Here is a 17,291-nt window from a genome sequence, read left to right on the forward strand (position 1 = left end):
TCCCACTCTCCGTGCTTGTGTTCCCTCTCTCACTGTGTCTCTGTCATATAAATAAATAAAATCTTTAAAAAAAAAAAGATTTTATTCATTTGAGAGTGAGAGAGCAAGTATCAGTGGGGGGAGGGGCAGCAATACCATAAAGTGAAACAATATTAGAATTATTGGTGTCCCTGAAGAAGAAGAAAGAAAGAAAGGGACAGAAGGTATATTTGAGCAAATCATAGCTGAGAAATTCTCTAATCTGGGGAAGGAAACAGGCATTCAAGTCCACGAGGTAGACTGGACCACTCTCAAAAATCAATTAAAAAAAAATATATCAACACCCCAACATAATAGTGAAGCTTGCAAATTTCAGAGATAAAAAGAAAAATCCTGAAAGCAGCTCAAGTCAAGGGGATCTTGACCTACAGGGGTAGAAACATTAGGCTGGCAGCAGACCTATCCACAGAGATCTGTCAAGCCAGAAAGGGCTGACACGATATATTCAGGGTACTAAATGAGAAAAATATGCAGACAAGAATACTTTATCCAGCAAGGCTGTCATTCGGAATGAAAGGAGAGATAAAGAGCTTCCAATACAAACAGAAATTAAAAGTATTTGGGACCACTAAACCAGCCCTGCAAGAAATATTAAAGGGGATCCTGTATGCAAAGAGAGAGCCCACAAGTAACACAGACCAGAAAGAAACAGAAACAGAAACAGAAACAATCTGTAGAAACAGAAACTTTACAGGTAATACAGTGGCACTAAATTCATCTTTCTCTACTGACTCTGAATGTAAATGGGCTAAATGCTCCAATCAAAAGACACAGGGCATCAGAATGGATTTAAAAAAAAAAAAAAAAAAGGCAAGACCCATCCATATGTTGTCTAAAAGAGACTCATTTTAGACCTAAAGACACCTCCACATTGAAAGTAAGGAGGTGGAGAACCATTTATCATGCCAATGGACCTCAAAAGAAAGCTGGGGTAGCAATCCTCACATTAGACAAATTAAATTTTAAACCAAAGACTGTAGTAAGGAATGAAGAGGGACACTATTATCATACTTAAAGGGTCTATCCAACAAGAAGATCTAATGATTATAAATATTTTTATGTGCCTAATTTGGGAGAAGCCAATTATATAAACCAATTCATAACCAAATTAAAGAAACACACTGATAGTAATACAATAATAGTAGGGGACACTTCAACAGTCCACTCACAGCAATGCACAGATCATCTGAGCAGAAGATCAACATGGAAACAAGGGCTTTGAATGACACACTAGGCCAGATGGACTTCACAGATATATACAGAGCATTCCATCGTAAAGCAACACAGAATACACACTCTTTTCAAGTGCACATGGAACCTTCTCCAGAATAGATCACATACTGGGATACAAATCAGGTCTCAACCAGTACAAAAAGACTGGGATTATCCCCTGCATATTTTCAGACCACAATGTTATGAAACTTGAACTCATTCAGAAGAGGAAATTTGGAAAGAACTGAAATACATGGAGGTTAAAGAGCATCCTACCAATGAATGGGTCAACCAGGAAATTAAAGAATTTTAAAAATTTATGGAAACAAATGAAAATGAAAACACAACTGTTCAAAAATTTTGGGATACAGCAAAGGCAATCCTAAGAGAGAAGTACAAAACAATACAAGCCTTTCTCAAAAAATTAGTAAAGTCTCCAATACACAAGTTAATCTTACACCTAAAGGAGCTGGAGAAAGAACAGCAAATAAAGCCTAAACCAAGCAGGAGACGAGAAATAATAAAGATTAGAGTAGAAATCAATGAACTAGAAACCAAAAGAACAATAGAACAGATCAATGAAACTAGAGCTAGTTCTTTTAAAGAATGAATAAGATTGATAAACCCCTGGCCAGACTTATCAGAAAGAAAAGAGAAAGGACACAAATACAATAAAATAATGAATGAAAGAGGAGAAATCACAACCAACACCAAAGAAATATAAACAATTATAAGAACCTATTACGAGCAACTATATGCCAACAAAATAGGCGATCTGGAAGAAATGGATGCATTCCTAGAGACACGTAAACTACCAAAACTGAACCAGGAAGAAACAGAAAACCTGAACAGATCCATAACCAGCAAGGAAACTGAAGCAGTGATCAAAAATCTCCCAAAAAACAAAAGCCCAGGGCCAGATGGCTTCACAGGGGAATTCTACCAAACAATTTACAGAAGAATTAATAGTAATATTAATATTAAGAATATTAATAATATTCTTCTGAAGCTATTTCAAAAATAGAAATGGAATGAAAACTTTCAAACTCTTTCTATGAGGCCACAATTACCTTGATCCCAAAACCAGACAAAGACCCCACCAAAAAGGAGAATTACAGACCAATATCCCTGATGAACATGGATGCAAAATTTTCACCAAATACTAGCCAACAGGATCCAATAGTACATTAAAAGGATTATTCACCATGACCAAGTGGGATTTATTCCTGGGCTGCAAGGGTGGTTCAACATCCACAAATCAATCAATGTGATATACTACACAAGTAAAAAGGACAAGAACCATATGATACTCTTAACAGATGCAAAAAAAGCATTTAACAAAGTACAGCATCCTTTCTTGATTAAAACTCTTCAGTGTAAGGGGGCGCCTGGGTGGCTCAGTGGGTTAAGCCGCTGCCTTCGGCTCAGGTCATGATCCCAGGTCCTGGGTTCGAGCCCCGAATCGGGCTTTCTGCTCAGCGGGGAGCCTGCTTCCTCCTCTCTCTCTGCCTGCCTCTCTGCCTACTTGTGATTTCTCTCTGTCAAATAAATAAATAAAATCTTTAAAAAAAAAAAACTCTTCAGTGTAGGGATAGAGGGAACATACGTCAACATCATAAAAACCATGTATGAAAAACCCACAGCGAATATCAATCTCAATGGGGAAAAACTGAGAGCTGTTCCTCTAGGTCAGTAACAGTGCAGGAATGTCCACTCTCACAACTGCTGTTCAACATAGTACTGGAAGTCCTACCCTCAGCAACCAGACAGCAAAAAGAAATAAAAGGCATCCAAACAGGCAAAGAAGAAATCAAACTCCCACTCTTTGCAGATGATACTCTACGTGGAAAATCCAAAAGACTCCACTCCAACTTGCTAGAACTCATACAGGAATTAAGCAGAGTTGGCAGGATATAAAATCAAGACACAGAACTCAGTTACATTTGTATACACTAATAATGAGACAGAAGAAAGAGAAATTAAGAAGTCTATCCCATTTACAATTGCACCAAAAACCATAAGATACCTAGGAATAAACCTAACTGAAGAGGCAAAGGATCTATATTCAGAAAACTACAGAACATTCATGAAAGAAGTTGAGGAAGACACAAAGAAATGGAAAAACATTCCATGCTTATGGACTGGAAAAACAAATATTATCAAAATGTCTACACTATCCAGAGCAATGCAATCCCTATCAAAATCAACTTTTTTCACAGAACTGGAACAAATATTCCTAGTATTTGTATGGAAACAGAAAAGACCTGAATAGCTAAAGGAATGCTGAAAAAGAAAAAAACCTGGTGGCATCACAATTCCAGACTTCAAGCTCTATTACAAAGCTGTAATCATCAAGACAGTATGGTACTGGCACAAAAACAGACACACAGATCAATGGAACAGAATAAAGAACCCAGAAAAGAACCTTCAACTCTATGGTCAACTAATCTTTGACAAAGTAGGAAAGAATATCCAAAGGCTCTTCAATTACTGGTGTTGAGGAAATTTCATAGCCACTGCAGAAGAATGAAACTGTACCATTTCTTTAAACCATACACAAAAATAGACTCAAATGGATAAAAGACCTAACTGTGAGACAGGGATCCATCAAAATCCTAGAGAACACAGGCAGCAACCTCTTCAACCTTGGCTGCAGCAAATTCTTGCTGGACATGTCTTCAAAGGCAAGGGAAACAAAGGCAAAATGAACTACTGAGACTTCATCAAGATAAAAGGCTTTTGCACAGCAAAGGAAAGAGTCGACAAAACCAAAAAACCAACAGGATGGGAGAAGATTTTGCAAATGACATAATCAGATAAAAGACTAGTATCCAAAATCTATAAAGAACTTATCAAGCTCAACAGCCAGAGAACAAATAATCCAATCAAGAAATGGGCAGAAGACATGAACAGACATTTCTGCAAAGAAGACATCGAAATGGCCAACAGACACATGAAAAGCTGTTCCAAATCACTCGGCATATACGCTCAGGAAATACAAATCAAAACCACAATAAGATACCACCACACACCAGTCAGAATCGCTAAAATTAACAAGTCAGGAAACAACAAATGTTGGTAAGGATGCAGAGAAAGGGAAACGCTCCTACTCTGTTGGCAGAAATGCCAGCTGGTGCAGCCACTTTGGAAAACAATGCAGAGACTCTTCAAAGAGCTGCAAATAGAGCTACCCTATGACCCAGCAATTGCACTACTGGGTATTTACCCTAAAGATACAAATGTAGTGATCCAAAGGGGCACCTGCACCCCAGTGTTTATAGGAGCAATGTCCATAATAGCCAAACTATGGAAAGAGCGGAGATGTCCACTGACAGATGAAGGGATAAAGAAGATGTGAGATAGACAGATAGATAGATAGATAATATACATATACATACAAAGAAATATTAGCCATTAGGATGAATACTTAACATTTACATCTACATGGATGGAACTGGAGGGTATTATACTGAGAGAAATCAATCAATCAGAGAAAAGCAATTGTCATATGGTTTTATTCATATGTGGAATATAAGAAACAGCACCAAGGATCATAGGGAAAGGAGGGAAAACTGAATGAGAAGACATCAGAGAAGGAGAAAAACTATGAGAGACTCTTAACTATAGGAAACAAACTGAGGGTTGCAGGAGGGGAGGTGAGTGGGGGGATGGGGTGACTGGGTGACGGGCATTAAGGAAGGCATGTGATGTGATGAGCACTGTGTTATACATAACTGATGAACTATTAAAAATTACATCTAAAACTATGATATACTATATATGTTTGCTAACTGAATTTATTTTAAAAATATATATAAAAAAATTAATCTAGACACAGACCCTATAACTTTCATGAAAATTAACTCAAAACAGATCAGTCTTAAATGTAAAACATGAAACTGCAAGAAATGCAGGTGATCCTGGGTTTGACAATGACTTTTTAGATACAACTTCAAAAGCATAGTTTATTAAAAAAATAATAATAAATTGTACAGGATTATAATTAACAGCTTTTGCCCTGTGAAAGATACTGGTTAAGATAAGACAAGCCACAGGCTGGTGGAAATTTGTACAAAACACATAGCCAGTTAAAGAAGTTGAACCCAAAATACAGAAAGAACTCTTAAAACTCAAAAATAAACCCAATTAAAAAGTGAGCTAGAGATCTAAAGAGACAGCTCACCAAAACAGATATGCCCCTTTCTTTACCATACACAAGAATGAACTCAAAGTGAATCACACATATAAATGTGACAGCTAAAATTGTAAAATTCTTGGAAAAAAGCACGAGTCCTTATGACCTTTGGTTGGCAAGGCTTTCTAAAATATGACTTAAATACAAAAGTGATAAAAAAAATTTTATAGGTGAACTGTATTTGAACAAGATTAAAAACTTTTGTTGTTCAATCAAGAAAGTAGAAAGAAGACCCACAGAATAGAAGAAAATATATGCAAGTCATATGTTTGATGAGGGCATGATGTCCAAAATATATGAGGAGTTCTTACAACTCAATAAGAACAAAAAAGAGCCCAATTTTAAAAAGGACAAAGCTGAATAGACATTCTGCCAAAGAAGATACACAAATGACCAATAAACAGATGTGAAGATGTTCAACATCATTAGTCATTAGGGAAATGCAAATCAAGACCACAATGAGGGGTGTGTGGCTGTCTCAGTCAGAAGAGAGAGCAACTCTTGATCTTAGGGTTGTGAGCTTGAGCCCCACGTGGGGTGTAGAGATTACTTAAATAAAACTTTAAAACACACACATACACAATGAGCTAACACTTCATACTCACTGGGATGACTGTAATCAAAAACCAAGGGGGGCTCGCCTGGGTGGCTCAGTTGTTAAGCATCTGCCTTGGGCTCAGGTTATTATCCCAGGGTCCCAGGATCCCTGCTCAGCGGGAAGCCTGCTTCTTCCTCTCCCACACCCCTGCTTGTAGTCCCCCTCTGTCTCTCTGTCAAATAAATAAATAAAATCTTTAAAAAAAAAAAAAAAGGGTGCCTGGGTGGCTCAGTCAATTGTGTCTGCCTTCAGCTCAGGTCACGCCTGATCCCAGGGCCCTGGAATCAAGCCCCATTTGGGCTCTCTGCTCAGCGGGAGCCTACTTCTTCTCCCTCTCCCTCTGCCTCCCTCTCCCTTTGCCTCCACTCCACCTGCTTGTGCTCTCTCCCTCTCTATGCCAAATAAATAAATAAAATATTTTTTTAAAAAATTAAAATGGCAGTTAACAACAAGTGTTAAAGAGGATGCAGAAAAATTGAAATGTTTGTAGATAGAAATGTGAAATGGTGCTCCAACTTTGGAAAACAGTTTGACAGTTCCTCAAAATATTAAACACAGAGGTATCAAACAACACAGCAATTCCATCCAAGAAAAATGAAAACATACATCCACAGCAAAAACTTGTACATCAATGTTCACAGCAGCATTTTTCATAAGAGCCAAAAAGTGGGAAAAAACCTAAAGGTCCATCAACTAAAGAATGAATAAACATAATGTGGCACATCCATGAGATGAAATATTGTTTGGCCACAAAAAAGAATGAAGTACTGATGCATGCTACAATGCGGATGAATCCCGAAAACATTGTGCTAACGGAATGAAGCTAGACACACCAAAATAATACACATTGCATGATTCACTTTATATGAAATACCCAGAATGGGCCAATCCATACAGAAAGTAGATTAGCTGTTGCCAAGGACTGGAGGGAAGAGAATTCAGGGGGAAATGGGGAATGACTGCTAATGTGCATAGGGTTTCTCCTGGAGATAAATAAAAATATTCTAGGATTAGATTGTGGTGATGGCTACACAACTCTTAAATATACTAAAAGCCACTGAACTGGATGAATTATATGATATGTTAATCACATCTCAATAAAATTTTTTAAAAAACAGTTGTTTTTGTGCAGCATTTCCACTGTTCTGGTGGGAACAAAATATATATACATATATGTACTGTTAAATATAAATTGCATAATCTCAGTGATTGCACAGGGTTCAATATTCTTACATTCGCATTTAAAACTCTACTGCACCTGCAGTGTCCACAATAGCCAAATTATGGAAAGAACCTAGATATCCACTGACAGATGAATGGATAAAGAAGATGTGGTATATATATATATATATATATATATACACATATATACACACACACATATACATACAATGGAATACTATGCAGCCATCAAAAGAAATGAAATCTTGCCATTTGCAATGACGTGGTTGGAACTAGAGGGTATCATGCCGAGCGAAATAAGTCAATGATCTCCCTGATATGAGAAAGTTGAGAGGCAACGTGGGGGGTTTGGGGGATAGGAAAGGAATGAATGAAACAAAATAGGATTGTGAGGGAGACAAACCATAAGAGACTCTTAATCTCACAAAACAAACTAAGGGTTGCCAGGGAGAGGGGGGTCGGGAGAGGGTGGTTGGGTTATGGACATTGGGGAGAGTGTGTGCGATGGTGAGTGCTGTGAAGTGTGTAAACCTGGCGATTCACAGACTTGTACCCCTGGGGCTAATAGTACATTACATGTTAATTTTAATTAAATAAATAAATACATACATACATACTGCACCTACCTCCTTAGTGCAGCAGGCAGCACATCAGTCTCATAAAACTAATACTGTATTATTTCTATACACTAATAATGAAACAGCAAAGTGATTAAGAAAACAGTCCAATTTACAACTGTACCAAAAATAATAAGGTGCTTACCTTATTTTCATACACAAGAAAATTAAGGTTCCAAAGAGACTAAGGAACTTTCCCAATGTCACACAGCTAGTAAATAGCAAAGATATGACTGGAACCTACACTGCCCCAATCCAAATCCAACAAATGTACCTCCTCGTTCAGCTTTCAGCACTGCTGTGCCATAAGGAAAAGCTCAGGCTCTCAATAAAATAGTTAAAATTTGGGGTTTTGAAGGAAAATATTACACTATGAATAACAACAGTATAGGCCTCAATAATACATGTGATATTCAAATATGCAATATCAACAAACTCATACATCAATCCCAAAGAATGACTACAGAATCATGAATTAGTATGCTAGTGAAACAACCCTGCTTGCAGTCCTAGTTGGTCAACTTTTTGTCAAATTCCATATTTAGTTATGGTATTCTTTGAAAGATACATAGATTTGAGGAAAATTAATGTCAGATGAATGACTCCTAAAGGCCAAAAAATGAACATTAAAGAGTATGTGGGGGGCACCTAAGTGGCTCAGTTAAGCATCTGACTCTTGGTCTTGTCTCAGGTCATGATCACAGGGTCATGAGATCGAGTCCTGTATCAGGCTCTGTGCCGGGAGCCTGCTTAAGATTCTTTCTCTCCCTCTGCCTCTGCCCTTCCCCCACACACACGCTCTCCCTCTCTCTCTAAAAAAAAGAAATTAATTTAGTAAAAGGTATGTGGAATGTTCCTAATGCCTAAGCCCCAAAGAAGGTGTGAAAAACTGATATAATTAAATATCAGAATACTTTAATAATTCTATCTAGAGAATCTACGGCCTACACAACTGAAACACAAGTTTTATCACAAGTCCTGCCACAAAAACATCAACAAAGAAAAGAAAATATTATATTCCCTCTCCAACTTCAAGTTCCCCTCACACAATTTGAAGTTCATGTAAATTTAATTCTACAAAGCTTTTTAAAAAACGAAAAATTCTGGCACCCCCAAATTTCAAGTCACTCCTGGTAGAGATGGGTCAGCAATAGAAAGACAAGTAAAGTGGGATGACAGAGAAATAGTTTCTACAATGTCACCTTGGGAAGGCATATCTGAGCTGCAGAAGGTACCCCACTACCATTTGTGGGGACAGAAGGAAAACAGGAACATAAAAGATAACAAGTGCTCTGACGTAGAGTCATCACAGGCAGAGCTAGGGTTCTACACCCAGCAACCGAGAAAAGGCACCCAAACCATCTCCCACCTCCAGCACACAAGTTCTTCTGTGCCAGTGGAATGATAGTGAGGAGCTGGTCCCAGGAGTCAACAACTCTGAGCCATAAATCAGAAAGCCATCTGGATGGAAGAAGAGACAGAAGGAAATACTTCTCGTAATGCATATTATTCAAAACAATCCAAAATGCATCACAAGGATCCCACTGAAATTCTAGGGAAGGGGATTCTGAAAATTCTAACACACAAGAGATACATAAAATTAGAATTTATTGTCTTTATTGTGTGTCTTTTCTGAATCATTTCATCTTCAGTATTAAAACATTTACAAGGGTTTCAAAGATAAATTCTGAACTTTATCGCCTCGTGTGTTTTTTCTTTTAATGCCTTAAATGTTCTTTGAATTATCTTACCACCAAGGTTTTCAGAAAATTAACCTATACTACTATATTTATATGTAATCTTCAAAACCTTATCATCATGAGTAAATATCTATAATTACCTTCTACAAATACCGTGCAGAATAAAACAAAAGCATAGAGCTCTCAGAGAATATATAGTCTATCCTACTGTATAAATTAGCTTGGAAACAAAAGGAAAACTAACACGAGAAATTGTGCTGAAATGATATGGCATTCTTTGAAATGTCTATACCTCTCAGGAAATGTACTTCCAACTATTGCTTAAGACAGAAAGAATAAAAAGAAAGAAAAAAATCTTGCATGCAATTAGAAATGCCTCAGTCTCCTTCAACCCCAAGTACAAAACTAGAGAGAAGTGAGGCAGAGTGACAGGGAGAGCAATGAAGGTCAAAGCCTCCTTCCTGATGAAGGATTCTGAGTGGCTGCTGTAACCAGTTACCGCAACTCAGTGCTTAACACAAATTTACTACCTCATAGTTCTAAAGGTCACAGATCTAACATGGGTATCACTGGGCTAAAACCAAGATGTCAGCAAGACTAGCTCCTTCTATGGACTCTAGGGAGAATCCGTTCCCTTGAATTTTCCAGCTTCTGGAGGCTATTCACTTTCCTTAACTTATCTTCAAGGTGCTTCACACTACCCCCTGCTCCTTGTCACATCCCACTCCCTGACTCTGACCCTCCCACCTCCCTCTTATAGGGATGCTTGTGATTACACTGCACTCACCCAGATAATCTAGGACAATCTCTCCCTTAACTTAATCACATCTGCAAAGTCCCTTCCGCCATGTATGATAACATACAGGGTTACAGAGATTACCACATGAACATCTTTGTGGGCTACTGTACCACCTACAGGGGAAGTTCATTTAATCCAGTTTAGCAAAATCAAATACAAAGAATCCTCTATACCGCTATTCCATTCCTGTTTGCTCACCTATGTTACAAAATCGATATATGTCAGCTATTAGATTTGCCTCTACTACACCGTTCTATACCATACTATGCCATATAAGATTTTATGGACCACACTGAGAAAGAGAAAAACAGCCCCTGACATCTGGAAGCTGGCCTGCTGCTACCAAGCTAGGCTTTGCTGTCGCTACAAACACTAGCAGCTCAGAATGAGGCACTCACAGCGAGGTCTTTTTTTTTTTTTTTTTTAAGATTTTATTTATTTATTTGACAGACAGAGACCACAGAGACCACCCAGGCGCCCCTCACAGCTAGGTCTTGATGATTCTCCTCTTGAAAATAAACAGCTTTCAGGAGCGCTTCAGGGGCACAAATAAATAAAATCTTTTTTTAAAAAAAATGACCAAATATCTCCCCACCGTGGCTTATATGAATGACTTGCTTCTTTTCCAATTAGTTTCACCTTCACCCCACCCAATTTTCTTTCCTTCTATATCAGATTAAGATACTCAATCATAGAATTATCTCTGCTTCCTAACAGCATCCAATACAGATCAAAGCCCCATCTCCTTAAATTCTTTCCAAATCACCCAACACAAGCCCAAATCCTATTTTTAAAAGCTCCTTTCAAATGTTTTCTTATTGAAACACCCCACAGTTCCCGGTGGTATGCATTTTCCCTTACTGCAACATGCAATCAACCTAACTTGTCCAACTACAAGTATATTCCTATGGTCTTTGGCTGGAGAACAGTGACAAAGCTCAGAAAAGACTACAGACCTCCAGACACTGCATTTCAAAAGTTAGATACAACATTGATCATTGGCTCCCATCTTCTGCCCAACCTCTATTCTCAAGAGGGAAGGGCTAAAGTTTTTATCTGCAGCACATGGAGTGAGCCATGGAGATGAAGGCAAGACCCTGGTAGAAAAAGGCAGGTAAACCCACCTACGGAAGAAGTAGAGAGAAGATGATTCCTGGCATCTCCATTATATCCCCACTCTATTTGGCCAAAAGGAAGCCATGTAAATTAGGGGTCCTAAAATCTCCACTGTTGTGAAAGTTCTAGAGAACCCCAGAACTGTTCCCAAAAATGCTACAGCCAGAATAAGGAAGAATTTAAATTGTGCAGCTAGACCCCAAAATTCCCGGCCAGCTAGCTTCATAGGTTCTCCCTGGTCCTTTCATTAGCCTTACAACAAGCATTTTATGTAACCAACCTAGCTGGATCCCACATAACCCTGTTACAGTGGAGGTTTAAATTTTATAGGACTATAAATATAGTACAGGCTGTGAAATCAGCCTGCCCGGACTCAAAATCTCGTTCCATCACATGCTAACTATGCCACCTTGGCTACATGCTGCAAAATACCTACTTCATATGCTTGTTACAGGACTCAAATGAGATACCTGGTAAGCACTCAATAAACGTGATTTATTATTAATTTAGTGAAGGTATTATGAGGATTTTTGGGGGTAGTGTTATGTATTGATCTGTGACCATTTTAGAGTAATAGCTGTATCGGTGAAAGGGGCATCAACATTAAGAAAACCACTTGGAAGATACCATCTAAGTAAATGCACTCAAAGAATAGAGTACAGGGGTGCCTGGGTGGCTCAGTCAGTTAAGCAACCAGCTCTTGATCTCAACTCCGGCTTTGATCTCAGGGTTCTGAGCTCAAGCCCCCTGTTGGGCTCCATGCTAGGTGTGGAGCCTACTTAAAAAAAAAAAAAAAAAGAATAGATGGGCCAAAAGACAAGTGGTCCTGTGCAGCTACAGCAGGTATAAAGGACAAGAACATATAAATTACAGTCCACATTTCACTTCTCCTGCTGGGTATTTAATAAGCTCGAGTCAATGTTTTGGTATCCTGGGTAATAGCTGGTGGGGTACATACTATTTAAAAATAGGTTAATCAAAAGCAGGTCACACATGAAACAACGAAAAATTTGTGTATGAACCCAGGATTATAATTAATCCAATTCTATGAATCTTAAGTTCAAAAGAAAAAGGAAAAAAAGCCAGCAAAAGGAAAGAAAAAAGATTATCAACACCTGGTTAACAGATTTTAGCTACATAATCACTGAAATAATTGACAAGAGAATTCAGAAATATTCATAATACTTAAGACAAAACAATTATTACATGAGTATTTATAAGTTAAACACCACAGAATACACAAAAATTAACCCCAAATGGATCAAAGACCCCAAATGTAAGAGTTAAAACTCTAAAACTCTAAGAAGAAAACATAGGAAGACATCTTCATGAAACTGAATTTGGTGATGTTGTTTTTTTTTTTTTAATTTATTTAACAGATGGAGAAGTACAAGTAGGCAGAGCAGCAGGCAGAGGGAGAGGGAGAAGCAGACTCCCCGTCAAGCAGGGAGCCTGATGTGGGGCTCGATCCCAGAACTCTGGGATCATGACCAGAGCCAAAGGCAGTCACTTAACCGACTGAGCCACCCAGGTGCCCCATGGTGATGATCTCTTGAATATAACACTAAAAGCACAGGCAAAAAAAGAAAAAAATGCATAAAACGAACTTCATTAAAATTAACAACTTTTGTACATCAAAGAACTTTATCAATAGAGTAAAAAGGCAATACACAGAATGGGAGAAAATATTTGCAAATCTGACATTTGATAAGGGATTAATATCCAGAATATAAAGAGAACTCCTGAAAGTCAACAACAAAACCACCCAATTCAAAACAGGCAAAGGACTCAAATAGATATTTCTCCAAAGAAGAGATACAAATTTAAATAAATTAAATACAAATTAGATACAAATTAAAATAGTGCTCAATATCACTAATCATCAGGGAAATGCAAATAAAAGCCGGATGAGATCCACCGCACACCCATTAGAATAACTATTGTATTTTAAAACAACAGAAAACACGTGTTGAACGAGAAGCTGGAATCCTGGAGCACTGCTGGTGGGACCGTGAAAAGCACAGCCACGACAGAAAACAGCATGGCAGTTCCCCAGTAAATTAAATATAGAATTTTTTTTATATGGTCCCACGAATTCCACCTCTGGGTATGCATATACGTAAAAGAACTGAAAGCCAGGTCTTGAGGAGGTATTTGCACACCCATGTTCATAGCAGCACTATTTACAAAGGCAGGAAACGACCCAACGTCCAGTGATGAGTGAACGGATAAACAAAACGTCGCATGTCAATACGAGTGAACGTCATCTAACGTTAAAAAGGAAAAAAATTCCGACGCGTGCTCCAAGATGCGTGAAACCTGAAAGCCTTATGCTGAGTGCGATAAGCCAGACGCGAAAGGACGAATACTGGGGGGTCCCACCTCCGTGAGATACCGGCATTAGTCAGACGCACAGAGACGAAGGTGCACCGGTGGTTACCAAGCGCGGGAGGAGAAAGGAATGGTAAGTCAATGACCCACGGGGGCGGCTGCAGTTCGGAATGACAGCAGAGTTCTAGAGCTGGGCAGTGGGGATAGCTGCACAAGATGTGAGCGCGCTGGATGCCAACGGCGTGTCCACTTAAAAATGTCAATCACTTGCTATGTATATTGTATCAGGAAAAAAAGGTAAAACTTACAGCCTACAGGGCAAAACCAAAAATCGTTAAGTACAAGTATTGGCAACATGTCTTCGGAAAACTCAAGTATTTATGTTCCCTCTGAATAATCCGAGAAAAGAATGCGGAAGACTGGAAACCCCGTGGGCTTGTTCGCACCTGCACAGCTTCTGCAGAGGGTGCATTCACCACCCAGAGGTGCTGGTCGGAGAAGGCTGGGGGACAAGCGGCAGAACGAGGCACTTTAAAAGGAGCACCCACACTAGGCCGTCTGCAGAGCAGCAACGGTAGCAGAGCTCGTGGCTGCTGCAGCGCAAGTCCCCTTCTCAATCCAAATGACAGACTATGTAACTAACTAGAAACCAAGGCAAAGAGCAAACAGATCAAGGGAACAGCGTGGATTACAAAATTAACCCCCACAGTTATAGTTACCTGAGTCATGACAAAGCTCGCAAATGGTGCTAAAGGGACTGGCCATCCAGGTGGGGGGGAAGAAAGATTCCTACGTCAAAACATCCACAAAAAACAAATTCCAGATGAACTGCGGGTCGAAATGGGAAGAGTAGATCAGTAAAGCTCTGAGAGAAACCAGAGAACGTCCTCCCAGTTTTGGAGCCGGCGGAGACTTCTTGAGCAGGACAGAGCCAGGACTGACCATAAAGCAATTTCGGTTAAAGTAACTCTGAAAATTAAGGATTTCTCATCAGAAGACACGTCGTTGAGTGTTAAAGCATCCACAATGGAAAAACAACAACAACAACAACAACTGCAATACGTATACCTGACCCAGTTACCGGACTCGGAAAGCATAGAGAAAACCTGCAAATCCGTATTTAAGGGGTTACAGGACTAATCTGAAACCGGGAAAGACTTGAAGACGCTTCACGAGCGCGCTCCAAACGACCGTAAGTAGAGGAAGAGGTACCCAAATTCGCTCATCATCAGGGAAGCGCATATACAATCTGTTGTGCAAAACAAAGTCCGAAAACAAGAGGACGAGGACGCTTCCTGCGGCGGCTGAATCAAGAGCACCGCACGCGCCGACCGGCGAAGGGGCGCACGGAGCCGCGGCAGCGCCCGGGGCAGAGCGCTCGGAACCGGTCACCGGCCCGCGAGAGGCGCGCGCGCGCGCCCCAGGCCCCCAGCCCCGGCCCCCGCGCCGCCGTCGCACGGCCGTGGCTCGCGGAATGCGCTCCGCTCCAAGCCAGGGCCCGGCAAGGCGGTTCAGTCCCCGAGACCGCGAGCCACACGGACTCCGCAGCAGAACTTGCCCGGCTCCCGGCGCTGCGGCCGAACGCGGGAGCCGTCGCTCGGAAGAGGGGACGAGTCCGCGCGCACGCACGCACGTAGCACGGTCCCCGCGCGGCCACGGGGACACAGACACGCGCACAGCGCGCGGCGCTGCGGGACGGAAGGCGCACACACGGGTGCCCGAGACCGAGCGCGGGTCGGAACAGGCAACCCCAGCGCGACGGCTCCCGGGAGCCGCCCCCGAGCACGGCGGGCGCGGCCCAAGCCGCAGGGTCCTGAGCCAACGCCAGCGGGGCCGGAGCGCGGGCTGCGCACGCTCGGCTCCCGGGCCCGCCACTGGGCACCGCACGCTCGCGGGTCCGCCGGGCCGCGTCCGTCCCCCGCGACGAGAAGAGCGCCCAGCGGCCCGCGCGGGTGTTGCGCCCACCGGAGCTTCCGCAAGGGGGCGGGGGAGCGGGGGGAGCGGGGGGGCGGGGGATGGGGCGCGGGGCAGGGCATCAGGGGACACCGGGCACGGAAGGCGGGGGGCGCGGGGCAGGAGGTCGGGGAGGCACCGGGCGCGGAGGGTGGGGGCCGCGGGACAAGGGGTCGGGGGGGGACACCGGGCGCGGAGGGCGGGGGTCGCGGGGCAGGAGGTCGGGGTCACCGGGAACGGAAGGCTGGGGGCGCGGGGCGGAGGGGGGAGAGGGGCGGGGGGCGTGGCCGAGGCGCGGCCGGCCCCGGGAGATGGGGGCGGCGGGGCCGGGGGCCGCAGGGCTCGAGGAGGGCGGAGGCGCCGGGCACGGGGGGCGGCTGGCAGCTCGGCCGCAGGGGGACGTGCGGGCGCGGGGGACGCGGGGGGCGGGGCGCGGGCGGCTCACCGTGGACTCCCGCACTTGGCTGTGGAAGTGCTGCTCCCGCGCCGACACCTCGTCCTGCCCTTCCATCCTCCCTCATGCCCGCCGCCGCGCCGCCCGCGTCCGCGCGCTCCGCCGCACCATCGCCCGCCGCTCCGGGACGGAAGCTGACAGACAGCGGACCGCCGTCCGCAGGGTCGGCGACCGCAGCCCCCGTCACCGCCGCCGCCTCAGCTGCCTCAGCTGCCTCCCCAGCCGCCGCCTCAGGCGAAGCCACTCAGGCTGCGGAGGGCGGGCACGGGGCGGGGCCGGGGCGGGGCCTGACGTCAGAGAAAGGCGCCTCGCGTCAGAGGAGCGCGCCGCGGCACCTTGCTAACGGGAGCCGCCGAGGGGCGTGGCCTACTGGAGAGGGGCGGGGGGGCCACGGCGCCGGGAAGTGGAGGCCGGAGTCGGGCTGCCAGGTCCAGTGCCCTGCCGCTTGGGGACGCGACCCTGGTGGGGCGGCAGGAGCGGGCTCTTCCTCTCTGAAGGATACGGGGCGGCCGGCCACAGTCTCGGTGCAGTTGCTCCCGGCAGGAGGGGATCTTCGTGGCCCGGCGCGGCCTGCAGGCCAGCAGGTCTCCCGCGGAACTGGCGCTCCGCCAAAGCAGGTCAAAGGCCGGGAAGGACCTGGCTCCCGTGGCTCCGTAACGGCGTCGCCCGCCTGGAAAGCGTGGACAGCCCCGAGTGGTGCTCGGTGGAGTCGGCCCCGGGAGGCCCCCGGCAGACGCTCATATTGGGGACCTCCTAGCAGACCAAACACGGTCATTCATCCCCACTGGACGCTCAGTGTCTTTTTTTCTATTTTCGCCGGAAACTGAGTCAGAAGGAATATTTATCATTTTACATCGGGATCTGTTTGACTATAGAAAGGTCGCTTAAGTCCTGCTGGCTGTGCGATTTGGGGGGCATCTCTAATTGAGAACTCGAAGGAAGGAAGAAAATCTAGAAATTGCTTTCAAATTATTTTAATGATGTATTTGCATCTAGATTTTTCAGTATCTTTTGCAATTTTGAATTAAAAGTTTCCTGACTAAAAAAAGTTTCTAGGGTCTCCAAAAAGCATGTCAACCCCATACACCGTGCCTG

General features: G+C 43.3%; 1 protein-coding gene across 3 annotated transcripts in view; it reads right to left on the minus strand.

Annotated features, from left to right (window-relative positions):
- LMBR1 (limb development membrane protein 1) overlaps positions 1–16,854 on the minus strand; it is a 157,853-nt gene extending 140,999 nt beyond the window's left edge. For 2 of the 3 annotated variants that reach the window (XR_007121403.1, XM_047694411.1), the window contains exons 1-2: positions 16,541–16,854; positions 16,188–16,503 (exon numbers count right to left, since the gene is read on the minus strand). Coding sequence is in view for 2 of the 3 variants with exons in the window: in XM_047694411.1 (XP_047550367.1) it covers positions 16,188–16,253 (66 nt within the window). In the remaining variant the exon portion in view is untranslated. The remainder of the gene's footprint in view (positions 1–16,187; positions 16,504–16,540) is intronic. The other variant, XM_047694410.1, reaches the window with a different exon arrangement.
- Between the last annotated feature and the right edge of the window lie 437 nt (positions 16,855–17,291).

The sequence above is a fragment of the Lutra lutra genome, chromosome 11 (assembly GCF_902655055.1).
Source record: "Lutra lutra chromosome 11, mLutLut1.2, whole genome shotgun sequence".
Classification (NCBI taxonomy): domain Eukaryota; kingdom Metazoa; phylum Chordata; class Mammalia; order Carnivora; family Mustelidae; genus Lutra; species Lutra lutra.